Source organism: Sciurus carolinensis, chromosome 8, assembly GCF_902686445.1.
Source record: "Sciurus carolinensis chromosome 8, mSciCar1.2, whole genome shotgun sequence".
Taxonomy (NCBI): domain Eukaryota; kingdom Metazoa; phylum Chordata; class Mammalia; order Rodentia; family Sciuridae; genus Sciurus; species Sciurus carolinensis.
Window position 1 is genome coordinate 131,092,653 of NC_062220.1, and position 20,232 is coordinate 131,112,884.

The 20,232-nt window shown below is 46.0% G+C and overlaps 1 protein-coding gene across 1 annotated transcript in view; it reads left to right on the forward strand.

Moving 5' to 3' along the window:
• The first annotated feature begins 13,757 nt into the window (after positions 1-13,757).
• The window catches only part of Usp30 (ubiquitin specific peptidase 30), a 30,113-nt gene continuing 23,638 nt past the window's right edge, over positions 13,758-20,232 (forward strand). Inside the window, 3 exon segments of the mRNA XM_047562207.1 lie at positions 13,758-14,129; positions 17,481-17,590; positions 18,627-18,809. Coding sequence (XP_047418163.1) covers positions 14,047-14,129; positions 17,481-17,590; positions 18,627-18,809 — 376 coding nt within the window. The 5' untranslated portion in view covers positions 13,758-14,046.

Sequence of the window (20,232 nt, forward strand, 5' to 3'; positions counted from 1 at the left end):
CTGGACAGGAGCAGCTAAGGCCTCTTGACAGTTTGCCCCAACCTCTCCAGGCAGCCAGCTGTGGCAAGCATGGCACTGATATTACCTGCCTCCTCTCTGATGGCTTTGGAGAGACCCCCCCCCTGAACCCCAGGAGCATGGTACTTAATATACAACAGGCTCTGAAACAAAACTTAGATGCGGTGGTATACACCTATAATGCCAGCTGCTGAGGAGGCTGAGGCAGGAGGATCTCAAGATTGAGGCCAGACTCAACAATTTAGCAAAACCCTATCTCAAAAGAAGGAATAAAAAGGGTTGGAGGTGTAGCTCAGTGGTAGAGCCCTTAGCAGGCATGCAAGACCTGGGTTCTATCCACAGTACTGGGGAAAATAACGAAGAGAATAAATCGCCTTAACTTGTTCTTTTCTATCAAATTCCCCCGCCCTTCCCCTTCTAACTCACCTGGATTGGGGTGAGAGGTTCAATGCTAACAAATTCCCTGGTGAGGCTGCTGATGGAGATTGACCACACAGAACCTGTTCTAAAGTTATCATCAGATGAGGTTTTCAGCCAAGAACGTACGGCCTGCGTTTGTCTGCACCTCTGATCCTTGAGACATCCCTGGGCAGAGCGAATATTGTAGAGGCAGCTGTCTGCAGCCGATCCCATTACCCATCTGCCTGGGAGATGGGGGCGTGCCAAAGGCCAGCCGGGCTTTCTCTCACACTAGAGCAGAGTGTCATGATTTGCCCCCTCAGTTTCTTAAAACAAGCATGAATATTTTAAAATAGAGACTGGAATAGAGACTGACAAGCTGCCTCTTAGCCTGAAATACTGAATTAAGAGAAGAAAGGCTTTGCCGTGTACAAGCACCCCTCCAGCCGTGTTCTGAATACTATTTTTTATGGAGATGATGTTCTACTCGTGGTGCAAGGGTGCTTAATTTTAGGAAAAGAAGTTCCACGATTTCAATTCGTAAAGAGATATGTTCCCTCTCCCATCCCTGTTCGGAGCTTCAATCAGATTGAAAAAGAAAACAAAAATGGGAAAATCAATCTTTGGCACCGGTCACGCGGGTGGGATGGCACCTCCATTTGCAGACCCTCCTGGGTCGCAGCTGGGAGCTGTTCATCGCCTCCTGACTTGACCAGAGGAGCCAGCAGACGGGAGAGCCCTGGCGAGGAGGGGCAAAGCCCTCGTGGAAAACTAGGACGGTGTACAACTTGAAAAGCGTTCCTCGGCGGCATATGCGGTTCCTCCACGACAAAGCAAGATGTTGGAGGAGGCTGAGGAGATGACAGCAAGGGATCAGAAAGGCGTACTCCAGGGCCGGGCTCAGTGGGAGAGCCTGGGTTCCCTCCTCAGCACCACCAAAAATAAATAGAGGCACTGTGTCCACCTACAACTGAAAAATAAATACTCAGAAAAAAAAGATGTGCTCCCAAACCCTCCTAATCAGACCATGGTCTCCTGGACCACGCATTCGTAAATGGCTGCAAAAGAAGCCAGAGAGGGAGGCGCATCCGCCCCCGGTAACCTGCCCAAGCCTAAGGAAGCTTCCACCCAGCAGGAGCTCAGCATGTCTGAGGGGCCGTTGGCAAAGAAACCTTCTCTCTCTGATGTCATGACTCAAAACTTGTGTTTCATTTTCACTCATTCCGGGACTTTTCTAATGTACCTTACCGTTTTACCCCTGGGTTAGGTGGGAAGGTGTTATTTCATCTCCACATGGCCCACTGTCCCTGTGTCATTGATTTCTGATTTCGTTTCGCTGGGGTCAGAGAACATACTGTCTGTGATGCCCGTCCTTTTGAATTGAAGGAGGTCTGCTTTTCGTTTGCGTAAATGGACTCCATTAGGGAATGTTCCAGGTACCTCTCGACAAAGAATCTGGCTGTCGTTGATCAGAGCGTCCTATGTCTGTTGGAAGTCGTTGGTTTAGAGTGTTGTTCAAGTCGGTTATTTCCCCGCTGATCTTCCCTCTAGTTCTGTTACCGAAAGTAGGGTATTGATGTCTCCAACTACTACTGTTGAATATTATTGTCTAATTGTCTCTTTCTCCCCTCAACTGTCTTTTTTCTTCCCCAGTGCAATATTCTGAGGCTGTCCAGTTGTGATGGCACATGCCTGTCATCCCAGCTGCTCAGGAGGCCGAGACAGGAGGATTGCCAGTTCAAAGCCAGCCTCAGCAAATGAGCGAGGTCCTAAGAAACTCAGTGAGGCCCTGTCTCTAAATGAAATATATAAAAGGGCTGTGGATGCGACTCAGTTGTTAAGCACCCCTGCATTCAATCCCCACTACCTCCTCCCCAAATTTTGAGGCTCCGTTGTTCAGAGCATTTATGTTTACATTTGTTGTGTCTTGTGGATGGATTGACCCTTTTGACATAAAATATCCTTGTCTCTAATAACAATTATTGCCTTAAAGTCTATCTTGGTTGATAAAAACATAGTTCCTTCATTTCTTTTTCGGTGGATGTTTGCTTAGCATAACTTTCTCCATCTTTTCTCTTTCGACTTAGTTGTGTCTGTAATCTAAAATGAGACTCTCCTCGTACACAGCATATAATTGGATTTCCAGTCTGGCTATCCACTTTCCTTTAAAATTAATGTAAAACAAAATGAAATAAATGTGATGTAATCGCTGAGGGTGTGGGAGTTACGTGACTATTCTAATATTGTTTTCAATGTCCATGTCATTTTGTTCCTCGATTCTTCCATTACTGTCTTCTTTTGTATTAAAATAACACATTTTTCTGCTGCAGTATTTTAATTTGTGATTTTTTTCACTATAAATTTTGTGAGTTATTTTCTTAGTGGTTGCCATGGAAATTAACATTCACATCTCAATTTCTCATAATCTCATAATCTATCAATTTAATCTCAATGGTATACAAAGACTTTGCCTTAGCATACAATTACTGCTGTGTGCTGCTCCTTATTTATTTATTTTGGGGAGGCACCAGGGATTGAACCTAGAGGTGCTTTACCACTGAGCTACCTCCTAGCCCTTTTATATTTTTTATTTTGAGACAGGGTCTCACCAAGTTGCTTAGGGTCTCACTTAGTTGCTGAGGCTGAACCCAAACTTGAGATCCTCCTACCTCAGCCTCCTGGGTCGCCAGGATTACAGGCATGGCTGGCAGTTTTTAAAATCAGATAGGAGAGAAAAAGGAATTATAAAAAAACTAACAAAAAATATATCACACCAACTGGGCATGGTGGAACACATCTGTAAGTTCAGCAACTCAGGAAGATGATGCAGGAGGAACAAAAGTTCAAGGCCAGCCTCAGCAACATATAGAGACCCCATCTCAAAATAAAAAAATAACAAAGGCTGGGGGTGTAGTAAAGTGCCTCTGAGTTCAATGCCCAATGCCCCCATCCCTGAAAAAGTCATTCAACTATCTTCTAACCTCCATGGTTTCTGATGAGAAATCAGCTGTCAATCTTACCGAGGAGGATTCCTTGTATGTGAGAGTCACTTCTCTCTGCTTTCAAATTTCTCTTTATTTTTGTCTTTTTACTGTTTAAATAGGATTGTCTAAGTGTGGAGGTCTTTGCATTTACCCCTCTTTGAAGTTCATTGAGCTTTTTTGATGTGTGGATTAACATTTTCCATAAAACTCTGGAACTTTTAGACTTCCATTATTCCTTCAATGTTTTATCCTGTCCTTTCTCTCTCTCTCTCTCTCTCTCTCTCTCTCTCTCTCTCTTTTTGGTACCAGAAATTGAACTCAGGGCGCTTAACCACTGGGCCATATCCCCAGCCCTTTTTTATATTTTATTTAGAGACAGGGCCTTGCTGAGTAGCTTAGGGCCTTGCTAAGTTGCTAAGGCTGGCCTTGAATGTTGTAATCCTCCTGCCTCAGCCTCCTGAGCTGCTGGGATTTTAGTTGTGTGCCACCACACCCGGCTCTCCTCTCTCTTCTTAAAAAAAAAAAAAAAGAGAGAGAGAGAGAAATCCTCTCTGAGACATTAACTGAAGTATGGTGGTGCTTCTTCTTATGGCAAGTTTGCACAAAGAATGCATGAGGATGTTTTGCCTCACAGCTTCTTGGGCTCTCTCCTTCACCCATTTTTAGTCATTTCTCCCCAGTGAGGCACAGTCACCAGTACCCATCCAGCTCCCACTCGCTCCGGTGCTGTCTCCATGGAGTTCAATGCACAGCAATGGCTATGGTAAGAAAGAAATTGTATTGTGCATTTTGAGGTTATGATATGGTGTTAGGAGATCCATACAGATGCAGATCGCTTATTATAGTGAAGTGTATTAACACACCCATCATCTTGCATACTGACTTTTTTTGGGGGGGATACTGGGGATTGAACTCATGAGTGCTTAATTACTGAACTGCATCCTCAGCAGTTTTCATTTTTTCTTTTGAGACAGAATCTTACTATGTCACTGAGGTCCTCACTAAGTTGCTGAGGCTGGCCTCAAATTTGCAATTCTGTGGCCTCAGCTTCCTGAGTTGCTGGGATGATGGGTATGTGCCCCCTAGGCTCAGCTCTCCTAGTGACTTTTTGTGTGTGACAAAAAGCAGCTAAAATCTACTTGTCCAACACAAATCCCTATCACAATACAATTTCACTAATTTTGAACTTCATTTTTTCCTGTAGATCTCTGAACATAATCTTCCCACATGTGTGTTATTTTGTATCCTTTGACCTACATGTATTTCCCCCCATACACACACCTGTGGTAACCACTGTCTTGTTCTCTATTTCTGTGTATATGAACTCTTTTTAAAATGTATATGTTCCAAATATAAGTGAGATCACGCAATATTTTTCTTTCTGTGCCTGGCTTATTTCACTTAGCGTAATGTTCCCCAGGTCCCTCTGTGCTGTGGCAAATGGCAGGATTTCCTGGTTTTAGGGCTGAATAATATTACATTGTATGCAATGTATGCATTTCTGTATCTGCTCTCCTGCAGGCATTTAGGTTGTTTCCATATTTTGCTTACTGTGCAGAACTCGGCCATGAACACCAGAGTGCAGGTATCTTGATGAGGTGGTTCTTTTCTCTCCTTTGGGTATATACCTAGAAGAGGGACTGGTGGGTCCGATAGTAGTTCTATTTTTAATTTCTTCAGGAAGTTCCATACTATTTTTCCACAGAGGCTGCACCAAACTTCATCCTAACCAACCACAGGGAGAAGGGATCACATGGCAATACAGGAAGTCAGAGAGAGTCAGGGACCCGGTTCATTTTTTAATTAATGTATTGTTTTTACGACAATCTGCTCTTTAGGGCCTCGCCTAGTTGCTCAAACTAGAAATCCTCCTGCCTCAGTCTCCCAAGTTGCTGGTATTACAGGTGCACCTGGCATTATTATTTTTTTAATCAGATAGGAGACAAAAAGGGATCATAAAAAAAACTAATAACAAAAATGCGAGGGACCCGTGTTAATGTCTTCCAAGGATGATGCCCCGGATGACCTACTTACCTCGCATTAAACCCTCTGTCTTAAAGCTTCCGCCACCTTTCAATGCTGGGACCAAGCTCCCAGCGCAGGCGTGCTTGGAGGACAAATTACAACTAACTTGCAGCAGTCCCCAGCTCAGCTGCTCTTCCATATTATCCCATGGGTCAAAACTCAGAAAATCGGGCACAGCGGCGCGTGCCTGTCATCCCAGCGGCTTAGGAGGCTGAGGCAGGAGGATCTTGAGAGTTCAAAGCCAGCCTCAGCAAAAGTGAGGCGCTAAGCAACTCAGTGAGACCCTGTCTCTAAATAAATACAAAGTGGGACTGGGGAGGTGGCTCCGTGGTTGAGTTCAATCCCCAGGACCCAAAAAAAAAAAAAAAAAAAAAAGAAAAGAAAAAAAAAGTGTGATCATTATAGAAATTCAGATAATATGGAAAAGTATTTAGAAGAAAAAAATTACTAATCTCATCTGTCAGAGATACCCTGAGTTGGCCCTTTGTGAGTCTATCCTTTCAGTTATTTTCCTATGCGGGGACACTTTCTCCATCAATATCTATTTACATTTTTTTTTCTGGTACCAGGGATTGAACTCAGGGCACTTGACAACTGAGCCACATCCCCAGCCCTATTTTGTGTTTGATTTGGAGTCAGGACCTCACTAAGTTGCTTAGGGTCTCACTAAATTGCTGAGGCTGGCTTCGAACTCACAATCCTCCTGCCTCAGCCTCCCAAGCAGCTGGGATGACAGGCATGTGCTGCTATGCCAGCGAGGAATGTCAATTTTGATGCAATCCCCTTTTTTCAAGTTTTAAATTTTAAAGTATTTTCAGAATAAATAACATATGCACAGAGCATAAAATTCGCAACGGACCAAAAGATGTTCTCCCCTGCCCCGTATCATGTAGTATTCCTGGTTTCTTGATCATCCCTATAATGAGGAGCATCTAATTATGTCTTATCTCACACACATGGTAGCATTCTTGCCCCCATTATTCTACCCCTTACTCTGTTTCTCTTAACAGTACCTCTCAGATTCTTCCTTAATAGCATGCAACGGTGCACAGAGAGTTGGCTTGTTTCTATCACTGCATAGTTACCCTGCTGTGTCTGTATATTGTAATTTTGCTGGATGTGTAGATTGCTTCCAATTTTTTACTATTGAAAACGATGGTGCAGTGCTTTATGCTCAATGGTGAAAGACTAAAAGCACGTCCTTTAAGGTCAGGAACCCGATGAGGATGCCCACTTTCACAGCTTCTATCAAACATAATCCTGGAAGTCCTAGCTAAAGCAATTAGATAAGAAAAAGATCTAAAAAGCATCCAAATTAAGAAGGAAAAAGCAAAATGGTCTCTGTTCTCCGTGATGTGGTACTATGTGCACAAACCCTGAAGATTACACACATACACACACACAATCTCTCACAAACACACATTCACAAACTGTAGAACTAATAAGTGAACTCAGCAAAGTAGTGGGATACAAAATCAACACACGAAAATCAGTTTCATTTTTATACACTAACAATGAACAACCTGCAAAGGAAATTGTAAACACAATTCCATGTATAAGAGCATTAAAAAGGATAAAATGCTTGGGAATTAACCAAGGCGATGAAAAGTTTATTCGATGAAAACTGGAAGACGTCACTCGAATGCACCGAGGCATAGGTAAATGGAAACTGTCCATGTTTATGGATTAAAAAACTTAAAATTGTAAAAATGTCAAGAGTACCAAAAGTTATCTACAGATTCAATGCGATCCCTATCAAAATTCTGATTTTTTTTTTGCAAAAAATAGAAAACCCCCAAATTCACATGGAATCTTAAAGACCCCCAAATAGCCAAAACAATCTTCCAAGGCTGGAGGCTCATACTTCACGACTTAGTATAAAACCATAGTGATGGAAGTAACGTAGCACAGTCATTTAGATAGAGCACGCTGGAGTCTTGGAGTTGCCGTTAAAGTCCAAAGGTGATCTCATCTGTGGGCAGCTGTTCTCTCTGGCTCGGGGAAGTTGGCCTTTTTGCTCCATTCAGGACTTCAACTGAAGACATGACCCACCTGCACTATGGAGGCTAATTTGCGTACTCAAAGTCCATGGAGTTAAATGTTAATCTCATGTAAAAACACCCTCAGCAGATAGCCCGGAATAACATTTGACCAAATACCTGAGCACCCTGGTCCAGTCACAGTGACTCTTAAAATTCACCATCATACCCAAGGATAAAGGCGAATTCACTAAGTCCACGCAACCAGGCAGCTGGAAGTTTTGGTCTAGACCTACAACCAAGGGTTTCTTTATTTCAGCCTGGTGACTAGGGGGACTCCACATCTGGGGACAGTCTTGGTGCACACCCATTGTCCCTGTGTGATTAATAAATGCCACCTTTGGCAGGGCGCGGTGGCGCACGCCTGTCATCTCAGCGGCTCCCGGGAGGCTGAGGCAGGAGGATCGCAAGTTCAAAGCCAGACTCAGCAAAAGCGAGGTGCTAAAGTGAGACTCTGTCTCTCAATAGAATACAAAACAGGGCTGGGGGTGTGGCTCAGTGGTCGTGTGCACCTGAGTTCAAGCCCCACTACTTCCCACAAATAACAATGCCACCTTTTACTCCCCAAAGCATCCAATTTGGACGATAAAGACAGCCACTTTTTAAGAGAGGGGTCCTTCTCAGTACCACTCGACCTTCTTTAACCTAAGACATGATCTTGACCCCACACTTGGCCCCGGAATCCACCCATAAACTTGTTTGGGAAGGAGGATGAGTCAGTCCCTAAAATGTGACATTGACATGACTAAGGACAAGGTCGGAGGATGTGGGGGGGGGACCCACAGCAAACGCAGAAGAGCACGGGTCCTGACCCGGGCGCAGGCAGCCTCCGACGGTCTCCCAATCGTTGCTGCTTTGTTTGTGTTCTGGCCTCCAAAACACCCACATATGGAAAGAAAAATAAATAAAAATTCTGGTGGCGTTTGGAACAACCTGTCATTATTCTCCCTACTTGTGGCCAAAAGGAAGTATTTTATATGTGCAGAAGCATCTCGCTTTTCTAGGACAGACATCAGACTCAAAGCTGAGGGCAAAAAGGGCCGACTGTGTTCTTAGTCTTTCTTTTTTGGTCCTGGGGCTTGAACCCAGGGACACCTTATCACTAAGTCACAACCCCAGTCTCTTTTTTTGGGTGGTGCTGGATTTCGAACCCAGGGCCTTGTGCATGTCGGGCAAGCACTCTGCCCACTGAGCTCTATCCCCAGCCCCATCTTGTTCCCCCAGCCCTTTTTATTTGGTCTCACTAAGTTGCTGAGAGTCTTGCTAAATGGCCCAGGCTGTCCTTGAACCCAAGATCCTCCTCCCTCGGCCTCCCGCGTTGCTTGGATTTCAGGAGTGCCACGGTGTGCCTGGCTCCCAGAGGCTGCCGCGGAGCAGTGTTGTCTGCGTTGACAACCAGGGATCACCTGGCCCCCCTTCTCAGGGGCTTAGAGAGGGGTTGGGTAGGTGGAGCATTCGAGGAGGGAGACAGCTCAGGTCTCTACCCATGCAGAGTCCCTGAGTCCCTCAAGGAAGCGGGAAAATGGTCTCTTGACTCAAAACGACATCAAGTTCTAAAGATGGCCCCTTGTGTTGGAAATCAATGTGCCTCCCCCAGGCTACCTGAGGTCAGCTAGGAAAGAAAGAAAAAGATGGAAAGGAGAGGGAGGGAAGGTCGAGGAAACCCCTCTGAAAGTCTTGTGCGAAAGTTCTGCTTGCCTTCCCCCCCAGAGAGTTAGTTCTCTCTCCCAAGCCTGTGACTCCCAAATTTCTAGGAAATCCATAAATATGCACTCTTAAAGTTAATGGACATGCACTCGCTTATGAAAATTGCCCCGGGCACTGTGAATTAGCCCAGGAATACACGTATTTTTAGAATAGATCCAGCAAAAGAAGATAGGAACCTGTATTTATCGAGTACTTTTGCAGAAACCGATGCTGGAGGGTGCTTCCCCCATGTGTCGATCAGGAGATGGAGAAGACGTCAACCCGGGGACCCTGAGAACTGCTGGACTTCCTTCCCTCAGCGGTCTGGGGATCACCAGCCGGCTGTCCTCCCCACGTCCCTTCTCAGACCTGCCTCTGCCGGGACCCCCAGAGCACACCTGGTCCCGACAGCCCACCTTCTCCCCTGAGTCTGTCTCTGCTTCCCTAAGGAAATCTCCTTGTCTCGGACACATCCTTCCACTCATTTTTGTGACCTTTGTCTAGGACCCCACTTGTCCTGAGAAGAGATCTCCTTTCCAGAAATTCCACAAACCTCCTTCTGCGACACAGCTGTCACCGTAGGACAATAATAACTTTTAAACATATTTTAAAGGTATCCCATTGGGTTCCAGAGATCTCTTGTGGCTTTGGCCTGGTTTCTGAAGTTTTATTTCTGAGGTGCTGGAGAGATGGAGGAGGGAGTGGAAAGGTCAGAGTTGAGCGTGGACAAGGTATCTTCATGAAGTACCCCTAATCGATCAAATGACCTAGACCTTACTTCTCCTTCTGGTTCACTCTTTCCTCTGGAGAAGACCTTCGAACCACATTTGTGTTTTAAATTAAAAACTAATGCTGGGTGTGGTGACGCATACCTCTGATCCCAGAGGATCGGGAGGCTGAGGCAGGAGGATCGCAAGTTTGAGGCTGGCCTCAGCGACTTGGTGGAGACCGTAAGCAACTCAGTGAGACTCTGTCTCAAAATTTTAAAAAGGGAGGAGGCTGGGGATGTGGCTGAGTGGTTAAGCACCCCGGGGTTCAATCCCTAGTACCAAATAAATAAATAATTGAAAATAAACAGGACAGGGGCTGAGGACACAGCTCCGTGGTAGAGCATGTGCTTAACATGTGTAAGGCCCTGGATTCAGTCCGCAGCACCAAAAAAATTAAAAATGGGGCTGGATACGTCGCTCAGTGGTAAAGTGCTTGCCCAACACACACGAGGCCCTGGATTCAATCCCCAGTACTCCGATCAATTAGTTAATTAATTAATTAACAGAACAGTAATTAACCTTTGAAATGAAATCGATCTCTGAAAGCAGCTGCCACCTTGTATTAGGAAAGGACCTTTCGTTGGAGCAAAAGAAGGAGGAACGAATGACTTCATCCAGATGGGGCCCCTCGGAAGGGCCGCTTTGGATCTTTATCCTGAGCAGTTGCGGTTGCTGAACAAGCCATTTACCTGATGACGAATCCCAGCAGCTAAAAAATCTCTAAGGCTCGAACGGATGACCCTGTTATTTCTGAAGATGCCACAAAGCCTCTGTCTGCCGGATGGACGTGGGTGTGTCATTATCATAAATTAGCAATACATCCTTCTGGATACGAACATTGATGCGGGCTGGGGTGGTGGCTCAGTGGCAGAGCGCTTGCCTGGCATGTGTGAGGCCCTGGGTTCGAGCCTCGGCACCGCATATAAATAAATGAAATAAAAGATTCATTGACGACTAAAAAAATAAATATACATACAAGAGAAGAATTTTTAAAAAGAACATCTATGAATCGATGACACCCCTCACGGATGTCAGAAGGCAGGAGACGTCCTTAGTTTTCAAGCTGTCACCAAGGTTTTCAATACGATTGGCTGTTATCAAATGCAGGCTAGTGCCAGCATTCAGTACGGCATGCCGTGAGCTCCGACTGTGAGGACGGATGGCTTATGGCACTGTGTGAATGGTCTGAGATGGCCGTGGAGCCCAGAGAGGGCTTGCCGGATGGGGTGGCAGGTGTTCATCCAACGGGCCCGCCTGGTGGTTCTCAAAGTGTAGACCACAGGCTCCCCGGGAGTACCCGAGACCCTTTCAGGGGGTTGGTGAGGGGAGAATTATTTTCATGACAACAGTCAGACCTTCTTTGCCTCTTCACTCTCGCCACTCATGCGTGGTCCTGGAGTCCTCCATAAGCCACGCACATGTGACAAGATCGCAAATCCAGAGTCTCATGGGACGCATGCCTTCCTATTCCTGGGTTTTCAGCTATTCTCAGTTTTGATCAGTGGTGGCCAAAGACTTGGAGGTGAGTGGAAGGGTTGACCTGAAGGGACAGGGATAATTTGGGGGCAATGGTGAGTCTCTATCTTGACTGTGGTGGTGGTTACCTGGCTGCATGCATTTGCTAAAAATCATAAGACTGTACCCTGAAAGTGGGTGAATTTTACTGTGTGCATTAATCTCACTTAAAAAGCAAAAATTATTTCTCAATTTCTCTCTCTCTGTCTTTCTTTTTTGGAACTGGGGACTGAACCCAGGAGTGCTTAACCATTGAGCCATATCCCCTACCCTTTTTTATTTTTTATTTAGAAACAGGGTCTCGCTAGGTTACTTAGGGCCTCGCTAAGTTGCTGAGGCTGGCTTTGAACTCATGATCCTCCTGCCTCAGCCTCCTGAGCTGCTGGGATGACAGGCATAGGCCACCGTGCCTGGTTCTCAATCTAAATTTCTATTAGGATAAAGACAATTAATTATAACTCACATGAACAAAAACGCTCCATTTTTAAACATATAGAGGAATCTTGAGACCAACACCTTCAAGAACCATCGCACTAATAAATTTCTTTTTGGCACGGGGGATTGAATCCAGCCTTGCTTTGCCACTGAGCTAACTTCTCAGTCCTTTTTCTTTTCTATTCTGAGTCAGGGTCTCCCTAAGTTGCAGAGGCTGGCCTTGAACTTGCAATCTTCTTGCCTCAGCCTCCTGATTCACTGGGATCACAGACATGTGCAGTATGCCCAGCATGCATAGATTCCTTTATGGAAGCATTGGAATTCAGTCTGGAGTTGGGGAAAGTGATTAAAAGGGAGGTCAAAATTTCTCTGGCCATCATGCTCTACAAACACATTGCCCAGTGCAAAGGCCACTAACCACCTGTGGCTACTAAGCCATGAAAATTAAGGAGTCCATGTGGTGGGGATGTAACTCAGTGGTGCACACGCTCAGCAAGTCCAAGGCCTTGGGTTCAATGGATAGCAACACACACACACACACAGAACCCAAACTGAGACATATATAAATTATCTCACTAATAATTTTATATGTCAATAACAAATATTTTGGATCCAGTCAAATTTACCATTAAAATCAATTTTCACCTCTTGGCTTTTTTAAAAAAAATATTTTTTTTAGTAGTAGATGGACACAATACCTTTATTTAGTTTTATGGTGCTGAGAATTGAGCCCAGTGCCTCATACACTCGAGGCAAGTGCTCATCCCTGAGCTACAACCCCAGCCCCTCACCTCTTGTTTTTTACTTTAATGTGACTACTAAAGAGTTTTAAGTTACTTATCAGCTTCCTATTCTATTCCTATTGGACAGTGCTTTTCTGGAGACACTCAGACTTGACTGCCAAGCTCCATCCTTACCTCTTACCAGTTGCGTCCAAGTCTTACCACATCCCCAAATTTCTTGGTTTTCCTGGAATGTAAAATGTGGGCAATGTTGGGTTTGTTATGAAGGGTAAATGCAGTCATATAGCAATAAGGAAACAGGAAGTTTGGGGCTGTTATCATGAAAGTCCTCGGTTTCCCTATTGGCGCCCTCGGAGATGGGCCTCGTGCTCACGAGAGGCCCTTCCTCTGCAACCTGTTTCCACCCTGTGACGATAATAATGGCAGCATTACCAGGAATTTGGCCTGTGCGCCTCGGCTCTTGTGCTCTTGGGAGAGTATTCCGGCGAGACGCACAACGCAGCTAAAGTAAGCGAGCAACCTGGGTGCAGTGGGCACGCCTTAATCCCAGCAGGTAGGGAGGCTGAGGAAGGAGGCTCACAAGTTGGAGGCCAGCCTCAGCAACTCAGCGAGACCCTGTCTCGAAATAAAACATAAAAAAAAAAAAAAAAAAAAGGGCCGGGGATGTGGCTCAGTGGTTAAGCACCCCTAGGGTCAATTCCTGGTACCTCCAAAATAAATAAATGGTAGAGTGTAGCTAGCAAGGTTGGCGGAAGTGGGAGCCGACCCTCAGGGTCAGTTTACAGTTACAACAAGGTTAAAATGACAGGCGAAGGCACTGAAGGCAGCTTCGGGCACCTTTTCCCAAGCTGTTCGGATTTAACAGGAAACTGTGTCTTGCAGCTTTTGAGGTCGCGGTCTCTGCAGTCGAGTCTCGGGTCGGCGCACGCGCCCTCCTTCCCTGGGAGTCCGTCCTCGGCCCTGAGAAGACATGCGGTTCCGCACGTACCTCCGCAGCTGGCCTCACTTCTACCCCCGGGTAGCGGAGCCCTGACCCCACTACCGACGGGCCCTCCCTCTCCACACTGAACACATGACCCAGGGTCCCTCCTGAAAGTGGGTCATCCGCATTTGTGAATGGATCCTGGGTAAAATCTGAAAATGAAGCAGCCCAGAGCAGTTGGGCCTCCCTTAGCAACAGACCTACGCGCCCGTTGCTAGGGGGGAACAGGAAAAACAAGAGACGTGGTCCGTGGACGATTGCTCTCCGGCGGCGGCTACTTCCGGTCTTCCCCGGAGCTTGTCCTTCGGCCTAGTTTCCCCCGAAGCGGTGCGACTGTGGGCCGCGGGTTCCGCCGCCTCCGGAGCCTCGGGAGCCTCGGGAGCCTCGGGAGCCCTCCGGCGGGCGGCGGTGGAGGCGGCGGGGCAGCGGCTGGCCTCCGGCGTGGCCGCGATGTGGAGCTCCCGGGCCGAGGCTGCGATGACGGCGGCCGACCGGGCTATCCAGCGTTTCCTGCGGACCGGGGCGGCCGTCAGGTGAGCTTTGCCGGCGGGGGCGGGGCGTCCCGGGAGGCCGGGACCTGGGTCTGCAGCCGGAGCCGGTGGGGCCTGTCCACGCCCTGGTCAGGGTCCTCCGGGGCCCGGGTGGACGCTCCCGGGCTTCTGCGTCCTGAAGGGCTGGAGGCCCGGGCCCAGAGGCGGGAGCGGTGACGGGCCTGCCGGGACCTCCAGCCCTGCGGCGGCACCGGTTCTGCCTGCAGCCCCGCTGCTGCCGGTGCCCCCGCCCCGCGCCATCGCCTTCAGCCCGACTGCGAGAGCCCCCTGTCTTGTCTAGGCCGCGAGCGCCCTCAAACCCGCTCGGCCTGCGAGGACCCCTCGGTCCTTCTGAGCCCCCCATTGATTTCAGTTCCCGGACGGCCAGGTTTCCTAACCAGACCCCCCAGACCTGCAAGAACCCCTTCCCCATTTTGTCCATATTCCTGTTCATGTCAGCCCGCCCCGCCCTCAGTTCTGCTAGGGATCCCCGCTTCTGTCTGAGTCCTCCAGTCTCATTACTGTGAATAAAGACCCTTATCTTGTAAAGGCCCCTAAACCAGCCAGGCCGCTTGATCTGTTAGGGTTGCCTGGTCCTGTTGAGGGGTTGCCTAAGGCCCCCTTTTCCTGTTGTGACATCCAGTTGTCTGCATCCCTAACCCTGTCACCATTTCAGTCTCTCCAGGCTGCCCGGCTTCAGAGCTGAGTCCTGCACCCCCAGTTGCTGACCCTAAATGACTGAGACCTGTTGCTCAGGTTAGCTTCCTCAGGAACTGGAGCAGGTCTAAAGAGTTCCTTATCGCAGGACTGGAAGCCCTCAATGCCTATCCTGTCCAGTGGCCCCATTCTGTAGATGGAAAATGAGCTTTGAACTGACTTTGCCGGTGACTTGATGGCAGAGCCTGGAGGAGAGGCCGGCCCTGACATTCTCCTCATGATGTCGTTTTGCAGAGAAAAAGAGTTTGCAAAATCACCATTCTACCCCCCCGGATCTTTGTCCATGCCCTGCTTTGGAACTGGACAAGTCCTCTCTCCCAGCCTTTCAACACTGCCTTTCCGTTTCCCTCATGAACTTTGCTTTTAAGCACAGACTTTGGAGCCAGCTAGATGTGGACTCAGAGCCACAGTCTCTCACTCGGTGACTAAGGTGGCCACATCACCTAGATCCTTCCTAGTGGATGTTAGTAGAACCTCCTTCCTCAGGGTTGTTTTAAGGATAAGACTATCAGTCACAGTCCTTGGCGTAGCCTATGCACCTTTAAAAATTAGTGTTTGATTAGGAGATTTTAAAGCACTGGTCAGGTGCTTTAGCATTTCAGTGTTAGTTCATTTCATCATTCCCAGGCACTTTGTGAACTTATTATGTAAAAGTCAGCACAGTGATACACTAAGAAACTACAGGAAAATATGAATGAATCTGGAATTATAGTGTTTAATAATTATAGAAGTTGATACTTAATAAACTCTTATTATGGATCTTATGCAAGAATGCTTATGTAATCCTTAAAACAATCCTATGAGGTGTGTCCACAGTGATCACTGTTGAACAGATGAGGTTGAGGGTTACTAGGTGAAATGAGGCCCCACAAGGTAGCAAAGCCACACTTGAACTAGAGTAATGTGACTTCACTTTCTTAACTAAGTTCTGTGCATTCTATTGACTCTGCCTTGGAAGATCAAAGGTCTATTTGAAATTCACTTGTCAGCTCTGATACAAGGAAAATGCCTGCTGTTATAAGACAGAGTCACTATTGTCACTAGTGACTCTTCACTGAGTTAATTTTTACTGAGCCGAGATCAAAATTATATTTGGCCAGGTAGGTGGCTCATGCCTGTAATCTCAGCTGCTTGGGGGGCTGAGGTGGGAGGATCACAAATTCATGGCTAGCCTGGGTAACTTAGCAAGACTCCATCCCACAATAAAATTTTAATGAAGATCTAGGGATGTAATTCAGTGGTGACGTGCTTGCCTAGCATGTGCGAGTCCCCCAGTATCAATAAAATAATCAAATAAAACCCCCCATATTCACATCATCATATGTTGGGATAAGAATTAGCTGGGCATGGTACTGCATACCTTTAATCCAGCTACTTGAAAGGCTGAGGCAGGAGGATTATAAATTCAGGCCAACCTGGGCAATTTAGTGAGACCCTCTCATAAAATAAAAAGGGATAGGGCTATAACTCAGTGGTAGAATGCATGAGACCCTGGGTTTGATTCCCAATAGAGTAAAAGGAAAAAGAAAAAAGAAGTAGCATATTATATATATATATATATATATTTATAATATTACACATAGATATCCACATGTATATGGTTTGCCTTATTTGGTGGATGAAACTGCATGAAAATACTTTTTAAACTACTGGAGAAATTTCTTCATTTATAGTAAAAGAATAACTTCTGTTTGTGTTCAAGTCAAGACTAAAATTAAGAAATCTTTAATTTTATAAACGTTTAGAAGATCTTTTATTGTATGTTTAATATGTAAAAGAGAAATCCGTTCCATTATACTTGCTGCAGGATTCCGTCATCGAGCAGATGTATTGCGAACCCCCTACATGCTGGGCAGGCAGGGCCCAGACCTTCTGATCCCTGCCCTCACTTGAGGGAGCCATGCAACAAGTGAACTGAGGAAGCAGATCTTACATTAGAAGGTGGTGAACACAATGGTTAAAAAAAAGGCAGAATCTGGGTTGGAAGGCCAGGAGCACAGGTTCCAGTAGTGGGTCGGGGTGGGCCTCTCTGAGAGGTGAAGGTGGGCCTGACAGTCTTCTGGGGAGCAGTAGTGCAAAGGCCCTGAGGTCAGGGCATGGACTGAATCAGCCAGCGGGGTGGTGAAGGGAGAGAAGCTGTAGGAGCAAAACTTGTAATTTTCTTCTGAGTGAGACTTTTGAAAGGTCATATTTTGTCTTAGATTTTAAATCTTATTGTTTAAACATACTTTTTTGTTGTTATTGTTTGTTTTTGGGTTTTTGGGTTTTTTTGTTCTTTTTTTTTTTTTTTGGTGCTAGGGATTTGACCCAGTGGTGCTTTACCACTAAGCCACATCCCCAGCCCTTTTTATTTTTTATTTTGAGACCGGGTCTTACTAAGTTGCTCAGGGCCTTGCTAAGTTGCTGAGGCTGACTTTGAACTTGGGATCCTCCTGCCTCAGCCTCCTGGGTCACTGGGATTATAGCCGGGCAACATCTGAGTTTCAAAACATAATTCTGTTACCGTATTTTACGTTAACCTTAAACTTAGGTATTTGGTAGGTTATTTTGACAAAAAGTGCTTCTACTTACCTATGGCAGTATATCGTATGTCTTGTTTGTGATGAGGGATGACAATAAACTTATTTTCTTTTTTAGATATAAAGTCATGAAGAACTGGGGAGTTATAGGTGGAATTGCTGCTGCTCTTGCAGCAGGAATATACGTTATTTGGGGTCCCATTACAGAAAGAAAGAAACGTAGAAAAGGTAAGAACGGGGCCACTGCCTCGTGGTCTTGGACTTTTTATCTGAAAACAGTACAGAAAGCCGGGGGAGTGGGTGGTGTTTTGTTCTGTCGTATCTTTAAAATGAAGCCTTTGGTTGTGAAACAGTACTTTTACATTGATTCATTATCTTTTCGCCCTGTAATAAAAAGATTTCTATCCCACCCCTCCAGACTTGAGTTTAAGGCCTGCTTTGTAATGACAAATTTCAAGCAGCTTAATTGTCTCAGTGTGGCAATTGTGTTTTCAGTGGTACAGCTGATGAATTATGTCATGGATTTGTGGTTTCTCTGACTAGCTACTAGTAACCAATAAAAGTTCCAAGTTAGTTTCTTCAATAGAATATCTATTTCCTTAAATGCCCGTTTGTGTAAATATTGTTCTACTTAACATTGGTGAGAGAGAGAGAGAGAGGCAGCAGAATCTGATCGTTGTTAAATCTCGGAGTGGTTATAATTTGGGTTCATTATACATTCTCTTGCATGTTTGAGAACTTTCATACTGAAGAGTTTTACAAGATTTTCGGCAGAAGAGGGAATTAAATCAGGTTGTGCTGATCTCTGCAGAGAAGATTGATCAGAATTGGCAGAGTGGTATCTTTCCCAGTGGTTGTTATCAGAACAAAATCTTTGTCCCGGGGAGCAACAACAGAGCAATTGTTTTCTGTTCTGCGAAGTGTTGCTTTTTTATTAAAGCAGAGAGAACACAGGAGAGAATGAAGGAGGAGAAGGCGAGGAGGTGACTACTGAGTGTTTTTCTACATTTAGTAATAATCCAAGCTGTGCCAGGGACTGTGATGGGTCAAAGCCAACACTAGGCAGGGACGTGTCCTTCTGTCGCTCACAGTCTCTCGGAGCAGAACTGGGACCAGGGCAGGGCACAGAGATAAGGACCTGCTCAGATCCAGGTTCCAACTTTAAGGTCACAGTGCAGAAAGTCTGAGTCCCACATGGAGGGGAAAGAAAGCTGGAAAGCTGGGCCCGTGTGACATGTTGTTCGCGTCTTCCTCCTACTTTCAGGGCTCGTGCCTGGCCTGGTCAATTTAGGGAACACCTGCTTCATGAACTCCCTGCTCCAGGGCTTGTCTGCCTGTCCTGCTTTCATCAAGTGGCTGGAGGAATTCACCACGCAGTACACCAGGGACCAGAAGGAGCCCCCCCGACACCAGTACCTGTCGTTGACACTGCTGCACCTCCTGAAAGGTGGGTATCTCGTGGCCGCGTACCAGGGACCACGCACATTTTCAGGAAGAGGCCCAGGTGACAGGCACAGGAAGGGTAAGTGGCGTATTTTGTAGAAAAAGCTCACATAGATTGTCATGCAAAAATAGATACAAACAAGTGTTTTAAAAAATATTTTTTAGATGTCGATAAACTTTTATTTTATTCATTTATTTATATGCAGTGCTGAGGATCGAACCCAGTGCCTCACACGTGCCAGGCAAGTGCTCCACCCTGAGCCACAAACCCCAGCCCAGGGACTTTTTTTTTTTAAATCAAAGATGAAACCATTTATTTAAAAAATAATATCAGCCTTTCTAAGGAAGAAAAAAATCCACTACCAAACACACACTTGGATTCTAAGAAGCACTCTTAGTTTCAAAACCATTAAGGTGAAAAAAAATAAAAAATGACATCCTAGGAAATAAGGTCATTCCTTAGAGAAGTCATACGGATCCCGGTGAACCCGCCAGAGTTCATCAAAGAAACACAAACAAAATAACAGTGCCATTTAAATTTTTTAATATATTCTTTTGCCTATCAGCAAAGATTGAGAAGATTGAGAAGCCCCAGTCCTGGCCATCTACGTGCTGCTGCCCGTGGGTGGGGCTGACGCAGTCTTTCTGGAAGGTGGTCTGGAACTGCCCAGGAATGGCTCGCAGAGTGGACTGTGGGCTGCGGGTGGGCCTCGGGGGTGGAGGGCTTGCCTGGCAGAGCGAGGCCCTGGCTTGATCCCCAGCACACGCACCCAAGAGGAAGAAAGCAGGAAATGTGTACTATGATTTACACTAGCCAGGAAAACAGGGTTCAAAGAGCAGACGTTTTAGGAATGGCTGAACACTGGCCTTCCACTGAGAGAGTCTCAGTATATGTTGATGTGGTAAAGATTGGAAGTCACCTGTACAACCTCATTTTTTGACTACAGACCTGGTTTTCTCCCGTTACATCTGTTAAAATCTCATGGGCAGGGGCTGCGGATGTAGCGCAGTGGTAGAGTACTTGCCCAGCACATGTAATCCTGAGTTCAGTCCTCAGCCCGGAAAAAAAAAAAAAAAGCATGGATATTAGGTAGAACATGGTATATGCACAAATATCTCCAGCACCTACATATAATGGCAAAAAAATAAAAAAAGAAAAAGACAGGAACATAAATGTCTACCGTGGAATGCTTAAGCAATCCATGAGGTATAGCCATGCAGAATCTTTTTTTTTTTTTTTTTTTTTTTTTTTTGCGGTGCTGGGGATCGAACCCAGGGCCTTGTGCTTACAAGGCAAGCACTCTACCAACTGAGCTCTCTCCCCAGCCCATGCAGTTATTGGTAATTTTAAAAAATTATACTTCTGCCTTCAGCAATAGCATATATCACTCTTATAGTCAGAAAAAAATCGGATTTTATAAACTCCC